This window comes from Musa acuminata, chromosome BXJ1-5 (assembly GCF_036884655.1).
Source record: "Musa acuminata AAA Group cultivar baxijiao chromosome BXJ1-5, Cavendish_Baxijiao_AAA, whole genome shotgun sequence".
NCBI lineage: Eukaryota > Viridiplantae > Streptophyta > Magnoliopsida > Zingiberales > Musaceae > Musa > Musa acuminata.
In genome coordinates this window covers 10,917,903-10,936,044 of record NC_088331.1, presented here as the reverse complement: position 1 = coordinate 10,936,044, position 18,142 = coordinate 10,917,903, and the positions used below count along the sequence as shown (strand labels likewise).

Genomic DNA, 18,142 nt, shown 5'->3' with positions numbered 1-18,142 from the left:
AAATATAAAAGATTTTTATTTTACCCGTTGCTTCTAGGGTTACAATATATCATGGTTGTCACTTTCAATATAAACTAGGTCCACTAGAAAATTTCCAATTCTCACATCTTAATTATTCATTCATTCTTAACCATTAAATATTATTCTTGGCATATTAAAGACATTCGATCTAGTTAATTAATTCCAAACCAAACCAAATCCATAGGTTCAGTTCCAATTTCCAAAATCAACTTAAAAGTTTAATATTCAAATTAAACCCATGACAAACCTCAGTTCTGGGATTAGTCTAACACAATTGGTGATGAAAGAAATTTTGTTGGGATTCCTAGATTACATAAGCCATCAAGACAAAAGCTAGGTTAAACATGGCATACACTTGGGATCTAAATTTTATAATAAATTTATCATCTCATCTGCATTCCACATCCATTCAATACTATATTTAGATTATATTCCACTATATTAGATATTTAAAGTTTCAAACATAATAACATTTCAGAACCTAACATCTTATGACATACCCATCTTCTACTTAGATTGAGTGATGAAAAAAATTAATCACAACCATGATACCGAATGCTTATAAATCAAATTGAATAATTAGATTAAGTTATTAATAAAATTCAACAACGGTTCATACCTTCTTGTCAAGAAATCATCAAATCCTCACAAGACCAAACCCCACAATGGCATGTGCAGACCCCACCGACAGCTTCTACCTGCACAATCGACCAGAGAGTGTACATGTCTTTCCCTGTTTTTAACAGCATGTTAGACATAAAATCAACCACATGATTAGCAAGTGAGATGGTACAAAGTAGTACCTACACTAACCAGCAAGCTAAACAATAAAACAGATGCAGACTGCAACAAAACATGCAACCAGAAAAACACAATATTGAATCAGCAAAGAGTCGGTAGTCATCAAATCATGCCACATGTAAGAATCCTGCAAGGATTCTAAATACCTTATAGGACAATCCCAATACAAAACTTGTAATAATCTCATCATCAGAACATCTTAAGCTTTGCACAGAATATAACAGCAAGTAGTCTAGGTAAGCAATACGCTATTACCTCACCAACACCTTGTGAAAACGTACATTTTCACTAAATGCTACCAATATTCTAAGAACACAGGACATTAACCAATAAAAATAATGCTAGAATTGACATGGTCAGTTATTGATGTGCTCAAACAATAAATATTGAAGTCATTTCCTTGAAATAATCATAGAACATATGTAGGCATTACTCGAGAACAGTCCCCGACCTGTAGAAAGACATTGAAGTACAATTCAGCATCTTGATCAGATTATAGTATCAGTTTCAAGATAACACCTGTTTCTGACAAGACTTGACAGACCACCCCTTTTCCTTCTACCTCCCAACAATGATTTCTGTATCTTAAAATTTTACAAGAACCCAATTGATAAACACATAAAGCAAAAGCAATGATGATGTTTTACTTCCCCACCACTTTAACAGGTCAAACAAACATGTTTGAGACGAACCAAACAGCCCTAAAGGACCCTCGAAGTCTCATCACATATTTTACAACCTCCAACTTACACACAAAAAAAAAAAAAATTGAGAATGAAGCTGCCTGAGGCATTACAGTTTGCCATGCTTCCATTCGATCATATGTGATTCAGTCAGATAATACTCTCAAAAGTGGGGAAAGAGAAACTGCTAGTGATTAAGCAGGCAATGAAGAAAAGGGATATCGCAAACTATGTTTAGCCTTCAAGTGTGTCATGCTATCAAAATTATAACCCTCATGAATGGGTGAATATATCTAAGCTATAAATTAATGGAATGGTGCTAATCCCAAGCACTAGACAACCCTTGATTGCCATAACCACCTCCATACCCTGATGCCGCATATGACCCACCTCCATACCCATTGCCTCCACCATAATACTCACTGCCTCCACTCCTGGTAGAGGAATCTCTTCGAAAGTCACGGCCTCCAAATCGTGCTCCACCTGATCGACGGTTTCTACCACCATATGAAGACCGAGTGGTTGCATAGCGAGAAAGCCAATCTGGCACCTCCTGGCTTGATTCCTGCATAAGCTCTGCCAATGGCCTGGCTAAAGATGAATTATTCTCATTGAAGAATGCGGTGGCTAGACCACTCTTTCCAGCTCTCCCAGTCCTACCAATGCGGTGAACATAGTCATCAATGTCATTGGGGAGGTCAAAGTTGATAACATGTGACACATGGGGGATGTCGAGCCCACGGGCAGCAACATCAGTTGCTACTAGAATTGGAGTTGCACCACTCTTGAAGGATCTCAGTGCTCGTTCCCGTTCCTAAATATGTCACAAACAACAGGTCAAAATATCACTTACCGAACAGAAAAGGTACAAAAATTACTTAAAAAAAATATTGTGTTGCTCATAAAGGGAGAAGAAGGTTAATTTAACCGAGTAACGAAAATTACTCCACCCACTGAATCATATTACTCAAATTTCTAAGCTGTATAGAAGAATGGAACAATTATCTGATCTTCCAACAATTTTGAGATTTACACAATCACTGTGGTTTAGTTATATCTTTCAAATGCACATCACAGAATCAGTGGTCTGAAATTCCGATTCTCAAAGTTGCCATATCTCACTGGGAAGTTATATTTGTAGGTTCTAAAGAAACCTCACAGTAATCTGGATTTGCTCAATGAAACATAGCATCAAAACAAGAAATTGATGTCAAATAAATATATCACCAATAAGCTTAATCTGAATCTCGAATATATAAGAGTGAAAAATTAGATAACCATGTCAAGAATTTTTCACTAAGAATGATTTTTATCTAAAGGGAATTCCCAAAAGCTAAATCACCCAAAAACTGTGGGCAACATGTAAAAATCAAATAACAACAAACCAATTATTCAGAAACCTATGGTATGGCTCATTGTATTTGCTAATTGGCATAGCTTTAGTAAAATTTACCTTCATCGAGAATCAACTTTTGTAAAATTTACATTCAGAAACTTATGGTATGGCTCATTGTATTTGCTAATTGGCAAAACTTTTGTATAATTTACCTTCAACGAGAATCAACTAATCTTCAATCATAAATATGCCAAATGTCATCCTTTAACTATGTCTAAAGAGTTTAGAGTTTTACTTATTTGCTTTTTCTTTCATGGTCCACTGGGATCTTTTCATATTTATTTCGTCATAGTGAAAGACAAGTCTTGGCTCCAAAATTAGGTTGCTCCTTTAAGCTTGGGTGACCAGACCATAGCATGGAGATGACCACTGCATGAAAGAGTAGGGTTGCATATATCAACCCACGTTGACTAGTGCATCATGCACTGGACCACCCCTTATTTGTTTCATCTTATTAGCAAAATTTAAACTTCCAAACTCGATGGGGTTGTAAAAACAAAAAAAATGGCATAAGCTCTCAAATAAATAAACCCTGAGGTAAGAACATAGTCATCAGGACATGGACATTATATAACTAAAAGAACTAGTCCTCGAAAAAAAGCAATATTCATTTCATAACAAGTAAAATTTAAACTTGGTTGACAATATCCACCTTAAATATATAAAACAAAATCCACGATATGATAACAGGTTAAGCAACTCCATTTGAAGATGCCAACAACATGGAGACAATCTCAATGGTACAAATGTCAAGAACCATGATAAGTCCAAGATATAATGCAAGATACACTTTTATAGATGCAAAAAACATGGAAGTAATTTTGATCATGTCAATAAGGTATACAGTTTCGAATGATACCACCCGGTATGGGCGGTATGTACCGGTCCAACAGTAAACCGATACACAGACCGCTTGCTATTGGGCGGTATTTTTTATTTATAAATAAATAAATTATATATATATATAAACATATATATAAATAAAGGCGACGTTGCCCTGCCTGGGGAGAAGAGAGGCGACGTCGCACATTTTTTAAAATTTTTTATATATAAATATATAAATAAATAGATATATAAATAAAAGATTATATATATATATATATCGAACTGTCATGGACTTAGCTGGAATTGCCTAAGTCGTGAGGCACCCTTGCGGTCAAGACGCGAACTTAGTTTGAGTTACCTAAGTCGCGACGCACCCTTGCGCCAACTTCTCGGACTTAGCTGGGATTGCCTAAGTCTTGAGGCATCCTTGCAACATATGCGTCCGCAAAGGTTCAGCCTAGTTGCAATCTCGTACAGGTCCCGAAGGACCTGTAAACCAAAAAGTTGTTTAGATTGAAAACGAGCGACGGACAAATCTCGACATCTCGCAAAGAGGAAAGTTTTACAAGCAATGCAGCAAGCACCTTGTGTACACAGGAGAAAAGAGAGAGAGAAAGAAAACAAGGACTTTAGAAGGTAGAACGAACAGTTGCAAGTCCACAAACAACTGCTCACCGGGTGTTGGGCATGAAGGAAAGTTCCCGTCAAGAAAACGTGCGAACTTGTGAAGATTGTTCAACTCCCAACAATATAGCGAAGCCCCATCTAACCTTGTGCCACCCGACGGGTTCCAGGGTGCTAAGATAGCTGACATTTCGCACGCTACAACGGGCTGTAGAAAACAGCCCGCGGCACGCGAAAACGAAGCCATTTTGGGGCTTTTTGACCTGGCACGATGAGCGATCGCATTGTGCACTGCAACCTGTTCGAACATATATTTTTACAAGCAAAAACACATAAAACTAAGGTAAAACAGGCTGCCATGTCTCTGTTCAAGCATGCAAAAGCGGCGAACGGTTCATTGAATGAAGTTGTTGCGAGTGGGCGACGACCGTTCATGATAGAACGGTATACCGCTCAGTATACAGTACCATACCGTACCGAGAGAATGTCGAAATTTAGTATGGTATGATATTTCAATCCTTGCATGTCATACACCATTATCCGTCACTAGGAATGAGATAAATCTATGACACCAGATAAATTGGTGTCAGAACACTAAAAAGTTAGGAATGAAGGCCTATTGTTTCACAAGCAACTCAAAATGACACCATTAGAAACAATAAGGAATCGAATACACCTACAGATACCATCAAGTACCCATGCTATCCTAAACTTTCTAGTAGATTATAGTTGAGTCTATATCACAAGCACCTGATGGATCCAAAAAAACATTAATTTACAGCATCTACATGACTTGGTATTGCCTGATCTTTCTAAGCTATTGGTTGTCCATGGCTAAGACCCAAATAGTTGGGACTTCGCGGCTTTGATGTTGCCGTTGTTGTTGTAGTAGTTGTCCATGCTGAAATTAATTCACATAAGGTTATTTCAACGTTCTATCAAATTTTAACAAAAGATACCATAATATCCTAATGCATAATCACAACTGCCTAATAGATTATAGTAGATGGTATATCGCAAGAACCTGATGGATCCAAAAAAGAATTAATTTACAGCCTCCACTTGACTTGGTCTTGCCTGATCTTTTTAAGTCATTAGTTGTCCATGGCCAAGTCAATTCACATAAGGTTATTTCAACAAACAACAATTTTTTTCACAAAAGATGCCATAATATGCTAATGCATAATCATAACTCAAGAATAAGCTCATCTAGCTGACCAGTAATTTGCTTATCGATCTCATATGACATTGGCAATTGTTGAAATTAAGCCATGCCAATTTAACAAGAAAATGCATCACAACATGCCACTGGCTAATAATGACAAGGATAACCTTATCTATTAATATTACAATCAGCTCATTATTATTAGAATGTATCCTTTTCACACTAGTCCTCAAAGCTTAACCCAATGAATGAATTGGTCCACATATGTAGAATAAAGTAATGATATTTACAAACAGAAAAAAGATAAAGCTTTGCAAAAATGAAACAATGATGAAAACTTCAACATTTGTAGATGGGAGGAAAAATAGCTATTACTTGAGGATAAATATAAAGCATGTGATAATAGATAAAATATCATGCAAATCATTCTTTCCCCCTTGCTAAGATAATAGATAAAATATCATGCAAAGACCTCAGAATCATATATGAGGAATGCTTCACTCACAATTATATTTGTGTTGGATAAATGTATAGGGTTACAAAAGAGGAGGCTAAAGAACAAATTGGTGTATTTAGCCTAGAAAACATTAAACAACTAGCAAAACATATTTTAAGATAGCTAAAGGTAGCAGCATATTTTTGACAACGTAATGTTGATGGTAGTGTGACGTGATAAAGAAAATCAATTATTGTGAAAAGAACATCTTATATTGCATTATTGCTTAACCAGAAAAAAAAAAGAATGACAAGAATTTTGAAATTTATATAAAGGATGATAAATAAGCAGTTAGGAAAGCTACTAAGATAGTTTAGAGGTAATGGCAAATGTTTTGAAAAAGAGAATCATCACCAATGTGAAATATACAAGAATGAACTAGGATGTCAAGCATAATGGTGTTCATATTGAATTCATATTGAAAATTTGAATTATAAAATCTATTTTTTGGAACCATAATGGTTCCAAAAAATCATAAATAGGCCTTGCACATGACTTTTATTGCACAAATAAAACAAAAAGATAAGTTATTTAAGTATAACGGAAATGTTAGAGCAAATACATGCAAAACAGGAAAAGGATATTACATGTCAAAGCAAGTAATTTCCCAATCCACCTAAGATTGCATAAAGGGTAAAACTTGAACCCTGATGAAATTACTAGATATTCAAGATGATATGTATTTGCTAGCGGCACCATTTGTGTCGTTGACAACCAGTGATTTAAAAAGGCGCTCGAGCGCTCGCCTAGGCGCTCGGGCGAGGTGAGGCGAGGCCTGAGCGCCTCGCTTCATTTCCAGGCAGCACGCTTCAAAGAGGCGCCGCCTAGGCGCTCGCCCGAGCCCAGGCGTCGGGCGCTTCGGGCGAGCGCCTGGGTTAAACCAGGCGACCAAACCAGCGGTTTAGGTCTGGTTCGGTCTCCGGTGCTTTAGTTGGTTCAATCGAACTAACTAAAACACCGATATCAGCACGACTTCCCCAACCCTAACCCTGCTCGTCGTTCATGCTGCTCGCTGCCACTGCCGCTGTCGCCGCTCCCGCTCCCGCTGCTCGCTGCTGCCGCTGCCACTGTTGTCGCTCGTCGCTCTCGCTGTCGTTGCTCGCTTTTACCGCTGCCACTGTCGCTGCTCGTCGCTCTCGCAGCCACTGCCACTGCTCGCTGCTGTCGCTGCCTCTGTCGCCGCTACCGCTGCCACTGTCGTCGCTCACCGTTGCCGCTACCGCTACCGCTCCCACTTTTCTCAGCACCCTCGGTCTTCCCTTACACTCTTCTCTTCTCTTTCGCTTCTCCTTTTTCGAAATCAAAAATATACTGTTAACAATATACAGTATACTGTTATACTGTATACAGTATACTATTATACTGTATACAGTATAACATTATTATTTTAATCTTAATACTATTAATTTTAATATTATTAATTTTTAGTGCCTCATTTTGCTCGGGCAAGCGCCTAACGCCTCGAGCGTTTTTGGACCATAGCGCCTTTTGGCGCCTAGCGCTTTTTAAATCACTGTTGACAATAGAAAAAAGATAAAATCTACATTTAGAAATGAAAGGAATTAAATTAAGGGATAAAATATGTTACACAATACATCTGAATATATACATTGAAGATTTTAGCTAAGTAGAAATATATGGTCCAAAAGTTACAGAAAATATAAAATCTTGTTATATTGAAGTCTTGTTCAACAAAATAAATGTTAAACTTTAACGTAATCTAAAATCACAGACATATGTCAAAACTTATCGTTATAAATTTTACAAATAGTTTTATATCGCATTTACCACATACTAAACTTTCAAATTTTGGCATGTTAACATATCCGTCATATAATATCGGTATAATGATTTTGTATCCATGCTTCATAAGCCATAATTGAATTTGTTACAATCTGATCAAACTAGATTTCAGAAAACAGATACAGCTGAAGATAGTCTTCTAGCAGTATCAAGTTCTCAAACATCCTGCACAGCTTACTCGTCCTTTCAAAGACGCAGGATACAATAGAGAATCAAAATGACAAATTCTCACAAGGAGAAGGGAAATAAGTTAGTAGAATAATTTATGAGCTAACAAGAACTAAACTAATAGATTTGAAGTAACAATTTGATCAATGATGATTCACTTACCTGTTGTGTCCTATCACCATGAATGGTAGTTGCAGGAAACCCATGCATGGATAACCAATGTTCCAACGAATCAGCACCTTTCTTTGTCTCCACAAAGACCAAAGTTAGAGCTTGCTGAAAGAATGAGGCAACAATATCAAAAATATTGATTACAGTAGAATGATAAACATAACCAAAGAGACTAAGTTCTTTCATGCAAAAGAGTATTAAAAATTTGAGTTCAAGCAAAGCCATCCTAGATCCAAAAACAAGGCAATGACCTTTTGTAAAATATTCCTACCTTTCCATAGGCACCATTAACCTTTTGGGCATGAAGGAGGTCCATTAGGTAGCTTCTTTTGTCTGGCTCAAGAACAAACTCTACTCTCTGAACAATCAGTTCAGTACTAGAACCAACCCTTCCAACAGCAAGAAAGATGTAATTGAAAAGGAAATCAGAAGCCAACCTCTGCAAACAAAGAAATATTTGTACCTTAATATTTCACAAAAAGGATAAAAGGAAGATAAAAAGAAAATGATGTTAAATATCAACAATTAAATAGTTGAGCTTGCCTGAATCTAATTCAAAACCAATTGACCTCATAGAGATACTAAAGAGTCTTCTATTTCATTACAAAGAATTAGGCTGTAGTTTTCAAGCCTTCATAACTAAAATAATATAGCCTTAGAATCAGCAATAAGCATAACAAAATAGAATACACATATTAAATTCTATGCCTAATAATAAATATAATGGTCATCATCATCATCTGTGGCAGCACCTACTGCCAACACAATCAATAGTCCCCGGCATGTGGAGAGCTAGAGCATGGTGCATGGGCTGCAAGGCTCACCATTTTGTACAGTGGAGAACATGGCAGCACAGTCACAGGCTCTGGGCTCGTCAGTGGACCATCATTATTTCCAATCCCGATCAACATTGCTGCAATCTATGGTCGGAGCAAAAGAAACTTGGATATCTTTAAAGATGATTTGCTTCAACAGTGTTTTTAAAGACTGCTGCAGCATAGGAGCAGCAATACAGACTGTTAATGTTGCATTACTGAATTGATCTATGGTGATCGAAGAGAGATTAAGAGGCTCTGATAGTGCTCAGATCTAAGGATCTCTGCTTTCAGCTGCAAATAGGATTACTGCCAGCCATTTGATCACAGAAAATTAACCAGCAAGTTAATTCTCTGCTTAATCTTAAGACCATTAAACTATATGGCAGGGAGAAAATAAGAAAAAATTAGTAAGAAAATAATTGAAAAAGAAATGGACGAGTGATTAAGAGGCTCTGATAATGCTTGGATCTAAGGATCTGCGCTTTCAGCTCTAGAGATAAGATTATGGCGAGTCATTTGATCACAGCATGTTAACCAGCAAGTACGTTAGTTCCTTGCTTAATGTTAAGGCCACTGGACTATATAGCGGGGAGAAAAAAAAAAATTAATGAGAAGGAAATTGAAAAAGAAACGGATGAATGATTAAGAGACTCCAGTGGTGCCCGGATCTAAGGACCTCCGCTTTCAGCTCTAGAAGCAAGATTACTGCTAGTCATTTGATCACAGCAAATTAACTAGCAAGTTTGTCCTTTGCTTAATGTTAAGACCACTAGACTATTATGGCAGGGAGAAAATAAAAAAGTGTCAGAAAATTGAAAAATAAATGGAGAAACTGGTAGAGATCACATAAGTTTCTTTCAATGCAATGCCTGATCACTGTATCGAAGCAACTGCACTCTTATTTATCATAGTCAGTCCATCTACAGACCTATTTTGGTAAAGACATCAAGAAGTAAATAAATATTGACTTGTGAACACCTTAAACTACTCAGCTGATTACTTATTTTAAACAAGAGTTACAGCCTACCACAAACTCTATAGCAGGTGATTAATAAATCAACAGCTGGTCAAACTACCCTACAATATATCCAAATCAGACCCAAGGCAAGCCTGTACTCAAATAAAAGGATGTCATATTTAATATGAAAACAAAATTAACTAAAAATCATTTTAAAAAACTTAAATAGAAGTCTACAAGGATGGCTAATCCAGTGATTTAAAAAGCGCTAGGCGCCAAAAGGCGCCAAGGTCCAAAAACGCCCGAGGCGCTAGGCGCTCGCCCGAACGAAGCGAGGCGCTAAAATATAAAAATATATAATATAATTAATAAATATAATTATTTAAAATTTTAAATAAAAATATGTTATTAAATTAAAAAAATCTAAGATACAATATCACAAAATTAATAACATTAAAATCAAAATAATATATTATTAATCTATTAATGAAAATTAATCATTTCAAAATTCAAATAAACTTAATATTAAGATTTAAGAGTATACTGAGCAGTCTGAGCTTGACGGAGAAAGGAAGCAGCGTCGGCAGCGGCGAGTGGCGGGGGGAAAAGGAAAGGGAGCGGGAGGCGCGAGTAGCGGGAGGGCTCGCGGGAGTCGCGAGCAGAGGGAGGGCTCGCGGCAACTGGGAGGGCTCGCGGGAGGCGCGAGCAGCGGGAGTCGCGAGCAGAGGGAAGGCTCGCGGGAGGGCTCGAGGGAGGCGCGAGGAGCGGGAAGGCTCGCAGGAGACGCGAGCAGCGAGAGGGCTCGCGGGAGGCGCGAGCAGCGAGAGGGCTTGCGGGAGGCGCGAGCAGCGGGAAGGCTCGCGGGAGGCGCGAGCAGCGACAGCGGCGAGCAGCGTCAGCGGGAGCAGCGGCAGCGAGCGACGAGATCGCGATCGAGAGCGGCAGCAGGTTAATGTTGGGTTAGGGTTAGGGTTGGGGTTATATCGGTTTAGTTGGTTCGATTGAACCAACTAACAACCGAACCAGGACCGAACCAGACCTAAAATTCTGGTTCGGTCGCCTTGGTTTACCCAGGCGCTCGCCCGAAGCGCCCAGCGCCTGGGCTCGGGCGAGCGCCCAGGCGGCGCCTGTTTGAAGCGCGCCGCCTGGGACATTAGCGAGGCGCTCGGGCCTCGCCTCGCCTCGCCCGAGCGCCTTTTGCAATCACTGGGCTAATCCAGCTACAAGTTGTATAAAATAATGTTCACAAGCTTTGGAAGAACTAATATAATTACTCCCCACTATATGTAGACTCCGCATGTGCAGGAGCCTTCTGCAATGCAGTTGCCACCTTTTATTAAATATAATTGTTCACTCCTAATTACCCTTGCCTGAGAATGACAGTTTACCATACAAGAGAAAACAGTCATGATGGTTCATTACAGTAAACAAACAATCCTAACCAAACTATTAGAAGCAATACAAACATTAAAATGACATGAAAATTTTAAACAAGACCATATGTTCCAAACTGAGACCTAAATTGACCATATATTGCCATAAATCAAAATATAAAAAAAAAATATAGATATATCTAGTCAGTGACTGGGTGGAGGCCCATTGGTACTTGCAATTCCAGTAACAAATAGTTTAGAATTACAAAGCGACAATCATAATATCACATAACATTAAAAAAAAGTTACTTCATCTATGTACCATGGCATCAAAACAACTAAATATAGAAGAGCAGAAATATAGAGAGAAAACTCTCCAGCTCATCTTAAATAAGCACCAACATAAATAGTGAGATCACCGGTTCTAACCAGATATAGCATTAAAAAAAAGAACACCGTAGATTCTTCAGGTACCATGATTAAAAGTTAGAAAAGAAAACCTGTATCTCTCTAGGAAATGTGGCACTGAATAACATGGTCTGTCTTTCACCACGTGGAGGCATGTCCATTTGTTCAACAATTCTTCGAATTTGAGGCTCAAAACCCATATCAAGCATCCTATCAGCCTCATCCAGGGCTAAATATCTGATATTTTGTAAAGAGACTCTGGCCCTCTCAAGCAAGTCAACCAGGCGACCAGGAGTCGCAACAAGAATGTCAACTCCCCTTTCCAAGTCCCGCAACTGCCAGTATTTATAAACATTGTGAAGGCACAATCAACTGGAAATAAAGAAAGAATAAACATAATTGTAACACACCTAGATTCCAATAGCCAATTCTGCCAATAGCATGATATAATTTATTAAAAGAAAGACTGGCTTTAAGAAAGCAATCCAAATAAACAGGCAGTCATGCAACAAACAATCACAAGAATTACTAAATAACCACAGAGGCTGAAAGAAAGAACAAGCAGAAACAGCATTATATGTGGTTAAAGATACTTACAAAGTAAAACATTTTACAATTAATCAATAGCAAAAGGGACAATTTACTTTGTTAGAAGACCAGTTAATCCAACAGAGAGGGAGCATTGAATATACTCAAGCAAATAAGGCAGCCAAGGAAACAATTCACTAAAAGCATAAATCGGTTAGACAGAGTAACAATATTATTGATCCAATAATTTACATACTTGGCACCTGATTCAATTCTTTTTAAAAAAAATGTAACGGTTCAAATAAAGTCAAGCATACTAAGGCTACTTAGAAAACAGAACCCTCAGAAAAAATAAGATTGTAAACTTAACACAAGTATATCAAGAAATTAGAGTAGCAAACTCTAGACCATGTCAAGGATCCTATGAGCTAAAGACTTGGCAATAATTCTCGCCTTAAAGGGCACAATCCTCGAGCAAGGGAAGGTGCAAACGAAGTCAAACATACAAAGATTAAGGAGAAAACAAACAATATCCTTGAACAAAATTTCCACCTCGCAAAAAAGGAAAAAATCAGACACTCCACCAAAAGATCATTCTATCTGGAAATCAGTCTAGGATGTAGACCACCAAATTTCCAGCAACATTCAATATTTTAAACAAATCAATTTATTTCACCTAGTTCAGTCCAACTGTCAGTTTGACATGAACCATTTGGAATCCATATCAGTCAAACTGCTTAATTTCAACTTGAACTAGTTAAAACACATTGGCTCCTGTATCAATTGTTCCATAATATAATAGTCCCACTATAAATAGATTTTTAATCTCAAACCTTTCTATACTAGGCTCTTAATTTTAAAAACAGTTCCTAGAGCATAAAAAATTAAACTTTTCTTTCCAATTCCTGCATTTTTTTCCTTATCCTCTCCATGATATGAGCCTTCAAGTCATAATCATTAACCAATCAACAAATGTGGTATCCCCATAGTAGAAGGAGAGAAAAAATAAAAGTTATTAATTAGAATCACAACAAAAAAATCTTTTGCTACAAAAATAATACATTATTTTTCCGTGTTAAAATATTTCACCACTCCTGTTCCAACTAGGATTCAGCTAACCACTCTTCTTCAACACTAAACAGGCTTGATCTCTTCAAAATCAAGGAGTTTTCTTCTCCTTGAATGATTGTTGTACAGACTACAGAGCTAGTACCATGATAAATTGAGCTCTTGTGCACTGAATTCTGCTGAATTGATGCATTAATGGACTGCGCCATGCTGTCCAATCTTGAACCATGCTAAATCTGAAAAAAATTAAGCCCTTTTAATGGTCAAGAGCCAGATAGGCCCTGGCTATGCTTGAAGCTGATGGAAGAGAGGTTTGGATGATGGAACCATTTCATAACACAAGCAATAGGTGCAGTAGTATGTCCTTTCAAAAGTGTGCTAACAACTATAATACCTGCATCCTCCTCTACTTTCTTGTTTACCTTCACCTTCTTCTTTTTTTTTCTTTTTTTTTTTTGAATTCTTATACCTCTGCCTGATCACCTTCTTTTCTTTCTTTCTTTTTTGAATTATTATACCTCTGCCTGATCACCTTCTTTTCTTTCTTTTTTTTTTGAATTCTTATACCTCTGCCTGATCACCTTCTTTTCTTTCTTTTTTTTTTGAATTCTTATACCTCTGCCTGATCATTTTTCTTCATCTGGTTCTGTGTTTAGCCCTCATCTTCCTTTTATTGTTTTTCATTCCTGTTTCTTCTCTTACACCTGCCTAAGTTCTCTCTTTCACTTCTTTCGTCGTCTCCTTCCCGTCTCTCCACTTCATTTTATTAAATAGTCATTTGCCTTGAATCATGGTATTTTCAATAAGCAATGCTTTTGAAAGAAGATCTTTTGATTATTATGAAGCAGAAATAATATACTCTTCTACATTATTCACCTCAAAATATATCCTCTTTCATGATTTCTGTGTAAACCAACACTCCAAAAGCAAATAATATGGTCCTAATTTAAGAGAATTTTATTAAGCTCTTGTCCAGCAGACCCTTGATTTTAGTAATATACTATAACCACACCCACCATTTTGTCTACAAACTATAAATTAGCATACCTGAATAGTCCATATTTTTGAAAGTGCAATTGGTTTTGTTGAATAGATGATATGCATAAGCTTATAATAATATATTTTGTATCATCACACTCTAATTATTAGCTAAATAGTATCTCTTAGCTCTTTATGCTATGATTAATTTATGTGGTTGATTATATGCTTCAAAGGAAATATTGATACTGTTGCCACCTTAGAAACTACATGATAAAATCTGTAGCCTTCTCTATATTGTCCACTAACCATTTGCTTTTTATGTAGAAGACTCTTCATTCCTTTTAACTTCAATAAAAAAATCATGTGCATGGCACATGCACAAAGAACCTAGTTATTTTAAAAGAAATATGGACCTCTGATAGGAGGACTTAAAGCTATAATAAATCGATGCCGACCTTTATTCTGTATATAAGATGTTCATCACTCACATATTTTAGCAGTTTAAGACCTATATGAGAAGAGATGGGTGACAGTGTAAGCAAGCTTCATGTCACAGCAATGCATAAGGCCTTGACCTTTTCGTTTATGCTTATTACCTCTTTTTTTACCTAGGATTATCCCAAATTGAACCCAAGGTATAAATTGTCCAAAACATCCCTAAGCAATTCCTAATTTTGCATCTAAAGAAAAAATGCTCTCTTTTTTGTTCTCAAATGCATGAATACCTGCTTTGGTTCCTAGATGGAATCATCAAACCTATAGGAATCAAATATTATCCAAAATCACTGAATTTTGCGTACATATGAGAAGGAAAACAACAGATTTCCACAGAATACGTTCATTAGGAATTGGCAATTCAATGACAAAATTAAATTCAGACTAGGAAATTAAGAACCTGTTGATTGATTGGAGCTCCACCATAGGCAACAACAGCCCTAACACCAGTTTGGTATGAGAACTTCCTAGCTTCCTCATGTATCTAAGACACCAACAACAGAAAACAACAAAGAAAAAGGTGCATTAGAGAAAAATGAGAAGGAAACAAGCATACCAAACAGGGAGTCCATATGATGTCTAAGTTGAAGAGAGTAATGCAATAATCATTTAGGGAGAACCACTAACAAACATGTACAGAGGGACTATCATTAATCAAGGACGGACCAGTATCTCTATAAGGTACTAAAATATCAAACAAATAACTCAACATGCAATAAGCTGTCTCCTAAAATATCAAAAACAGTAGTGAATTGTAAAATCTGATAATAATGGTTCATTTGGTCGCAAGGAAAAAAAGCAATAAAATCTCTTTCCTTTAAGTGCATTTGGAGTGTGGGAAAAAAGTCATTTTACCAGTAAAACAGTGACAAAGTGATATCAGCTGATCTGCAAAAAGAAAATGCAACCAAAAAAACTTCATGCCCAGTGAAAAAATCCTCTAGCATAACTAATTGAATGTAGTACCATGTTAACACATTCCAGACAATTGAACTACTGCTAATTACTGAAACAAGAATAAGACGATATTTAAATGGATTCATGGATTAACAGAAAGCATACTTGGATAGAAAGCTCTCGGGTAGGAGACAAAATCAGCGCAGGTGGACACACTGTCCTCGAGCCCCGCTGCCGCTGTGAAGGTGGTCCCCTCATAATCCCACTAATGATTGGGAAGCAGAAAGCTGCTGTCTTTCCCGACCCAGTCTGAGCACAGGCCATCAGGTCACGTCCCGCGAGCAAGATAGGAATTGCATGGCGCTGGACTGGTGTTGGCTTCACATACTTGCACCTCCTGATGTTTTCATTCACTGCATCCCCCAAATCAATCTCAGCAAATGTGCTCACTGGCGGAGGCACATTGTCACCACTGGTCTCCACAGGGATGTCTTCATAAGCATCAAAATTTATCCCAGTATTCTCCTGACCATCAAAAGCAACCTCAGTGGTTTCTTCCTCGTTCACGAAAGGGTTGACCTCTCGCACCCTCCCATCCCACCCACCGCTCCTTGAGCCCCAACCACCGCCCACGCTCCGGCCACCACCACCAGAGCCAGTGCGTCCCATGTCTCGGCTGGTGCCACCACCCCAACGGCTTCCTCCAGAAGATGCACCGGGCCCAGGTGCAAATTTAGCAGCGGAAGAACTATCGGCGGAAGGCGACGCCGGAAGTTCCGAAGATGCCGCGCGGTTGCGAACATGAGGAGGGACATAGGCAGCACGAGGAGGGCGAGGGGCAGAAACAACAGCAGCAGCAGTGGCGTCGGCAGCGTTGGTGTTGGTGGTGCTAGCAGAAGCACCGGTCGCAAACGCCGAGCTCTCGGCGTTCGCAACAGAATCAGCCCATGAAGTTCGCATAATTCAGACAACAATCTCAATCTTCAAACTCGAATCTCCAGCTGAGCAAAAGATTTAGAACAGCCAACAATCACAAACCCTAGATTATATCACCCAGCCCAATAAAAAGAAAGATACACGATACCAAATCTTATCCTTAGTAAGGAACAGGGAAATACTCAAGCAAACCGAAAAGCTAATAAAATACGAGAAACTAAACTACGATCACGAAAGTCCGGTTTGACGAAGAAAAAGGGAAAAGAAACACCAAAATCCAGACTTACAACGAAACCAAAACGAACGATTAGGGGACCGGAGATACCTGGAGAGATGGTGAGGAGGATCAGTCAGAAACCCTAAAATGGGATCGATCCAAGCGTCGCAAGAGTAAGGAAAGCAATCGAGTAAGAGAACCAGAAGGAGAGCAAAGCTAAGAAAAGGAAACCTAACCGGAACGATCTCCTAAAGCGTGAGACCGAAAGAGAAATACCCAACTCATGACTCGCCTCCATTCCATGAATTACGATTCTCTCCAATCCCGCGCTGAATCGAGACGATCGAATCCCCGTCAAGGGAGGCGAAATCCACAATAGTCTGGGTGGGTCCCGCTGCTATTTTCGACATGAGCGGTCCGATCGTGCAAGGTTCAGCGAAACACCAGGAGAGGATCCCGCGATTCGCTCCCCCGCGGCTGTTGTCCGTACATTGGAATCGCGAAGATTACTCGACGAGAAGTGCGTACGCTGAAGCCTGGCTTAAGACCTGTCCTCGTTACGCGTCCGTGGGACCCCACCATGGGCCCCGCGTCCGTCTCCAATGAGAAGTCAGTTAGGTGCGGCACCAACCAAAAAAAGGCGCAGATTATATGGGTCTGTATATTACATGCACAAAAGATCAATTCATTATGACCGATGAGATCGAGACAGTAAGTTCTTTTTTCTGGGATCAAAATTAGCTGAGAATTACCAACCAAAAAGAGGAAAAAAGGACTGCTAAATGATTCATATATATACTTAGTGGTTAGTGCTTCGTAGTCGACGCCTCTCTCACTCGTCAACTCCCAGTGCGCGTTCTGCATGAGCAACTGGCCACAGGAGGCGAGCGGCTTGTCCTTGGCGCACGTTGCTGGCGATCCCGACGCTGTGAGTGGCGACGACAGAGGCGTAGTGATCTCGGAGAAGTCGCCGCGGGGGCCGTTCACCAGAATCATCTCGCAGGTATCTTCTTGGTGGTCGTCGAGGACGGCGACGTGGTACGTTCCGGCCTTGTCCGTCACCGCCTCCTCCGTGTGGACGACCTCGCCGGTGGTGTAATTCCTGCATTCTAACCTCACCTAATTGGCACCCTCGATGTACTCGGTGGCGTTGGTCTCGAAGCCAGCACGGCAAGTGTCGCAGTACACGCGGCGCGGCCTTCCACGACGACGTTGTGGGTGGAGATGCAGCAGCCGATGAGGCTGAGGAAGGCCGAGAGGATGCAAAGCGCACGGAGACCGCTTGCCACGGTGGAGAGGGAGGGAGGTAG

The 18,142-nt window shown here is 39.1% G+C and overlaps 1 protein-coding gene across 1 annotated transcript; it reads right to left on the bottom strand.

The window, feature by feature from the left end:
- Positions 1-1,286: 1,286 nt before the first annotated feature.
- LOC135673778 (DEAD-box ATP-dependent RNA helicase 37-like) lies at positions 1,287-17,100 on the bottom strand. The gene is made up of 7 exons (XM_065183063.1): positions 16,941-17,100; positions 15,845-16,680; positions 15,183-15,266; positions 11,803-12,045; positions 8,425-8,592; positions 8,145-8,258; positions 1,287-2,319 (listed from the first exon to the last, which is right to left on the bottom strand). Exons 2-7 carry the CDS (start codon positions 16,637-16,639, stop codon positions 1,825-1,827), a joined length of 1,899 nt encoding a protein of 632 aa, XP_065039135.1. The 5' UTR covers positions 16,640-16,680; positions 16,941-17,100; the 3' UTR covers positions 1,287-1,824.
- Positions 17,101-18,142: the final 1,042 nt, after the last annotated feature.

Coding starts and splice junctions, on each gene's coding strand:
- LOC135673778 (XM_065183063.1), bottom strand. CDS start 16,639: ATGCGAACTTCATGGGCTGATTCTGTTGCGAACGCCGAGAGCTCGGCG. Junction 15,267..15,844: donor CCCGAGAGCTTTCTATCCAA/GTATGCTTTCTG, acceptor TTGGTGTCTTAG/ATACATGAGGAAGCTAGGAA. Junction 8,593..11,802: donor CATTTCCTAGAGAGATACAG/GTTTTCTTTTCT, acceptor CTTTGTTTGCAG/AGGTTGGCTTCTGATTTCCT.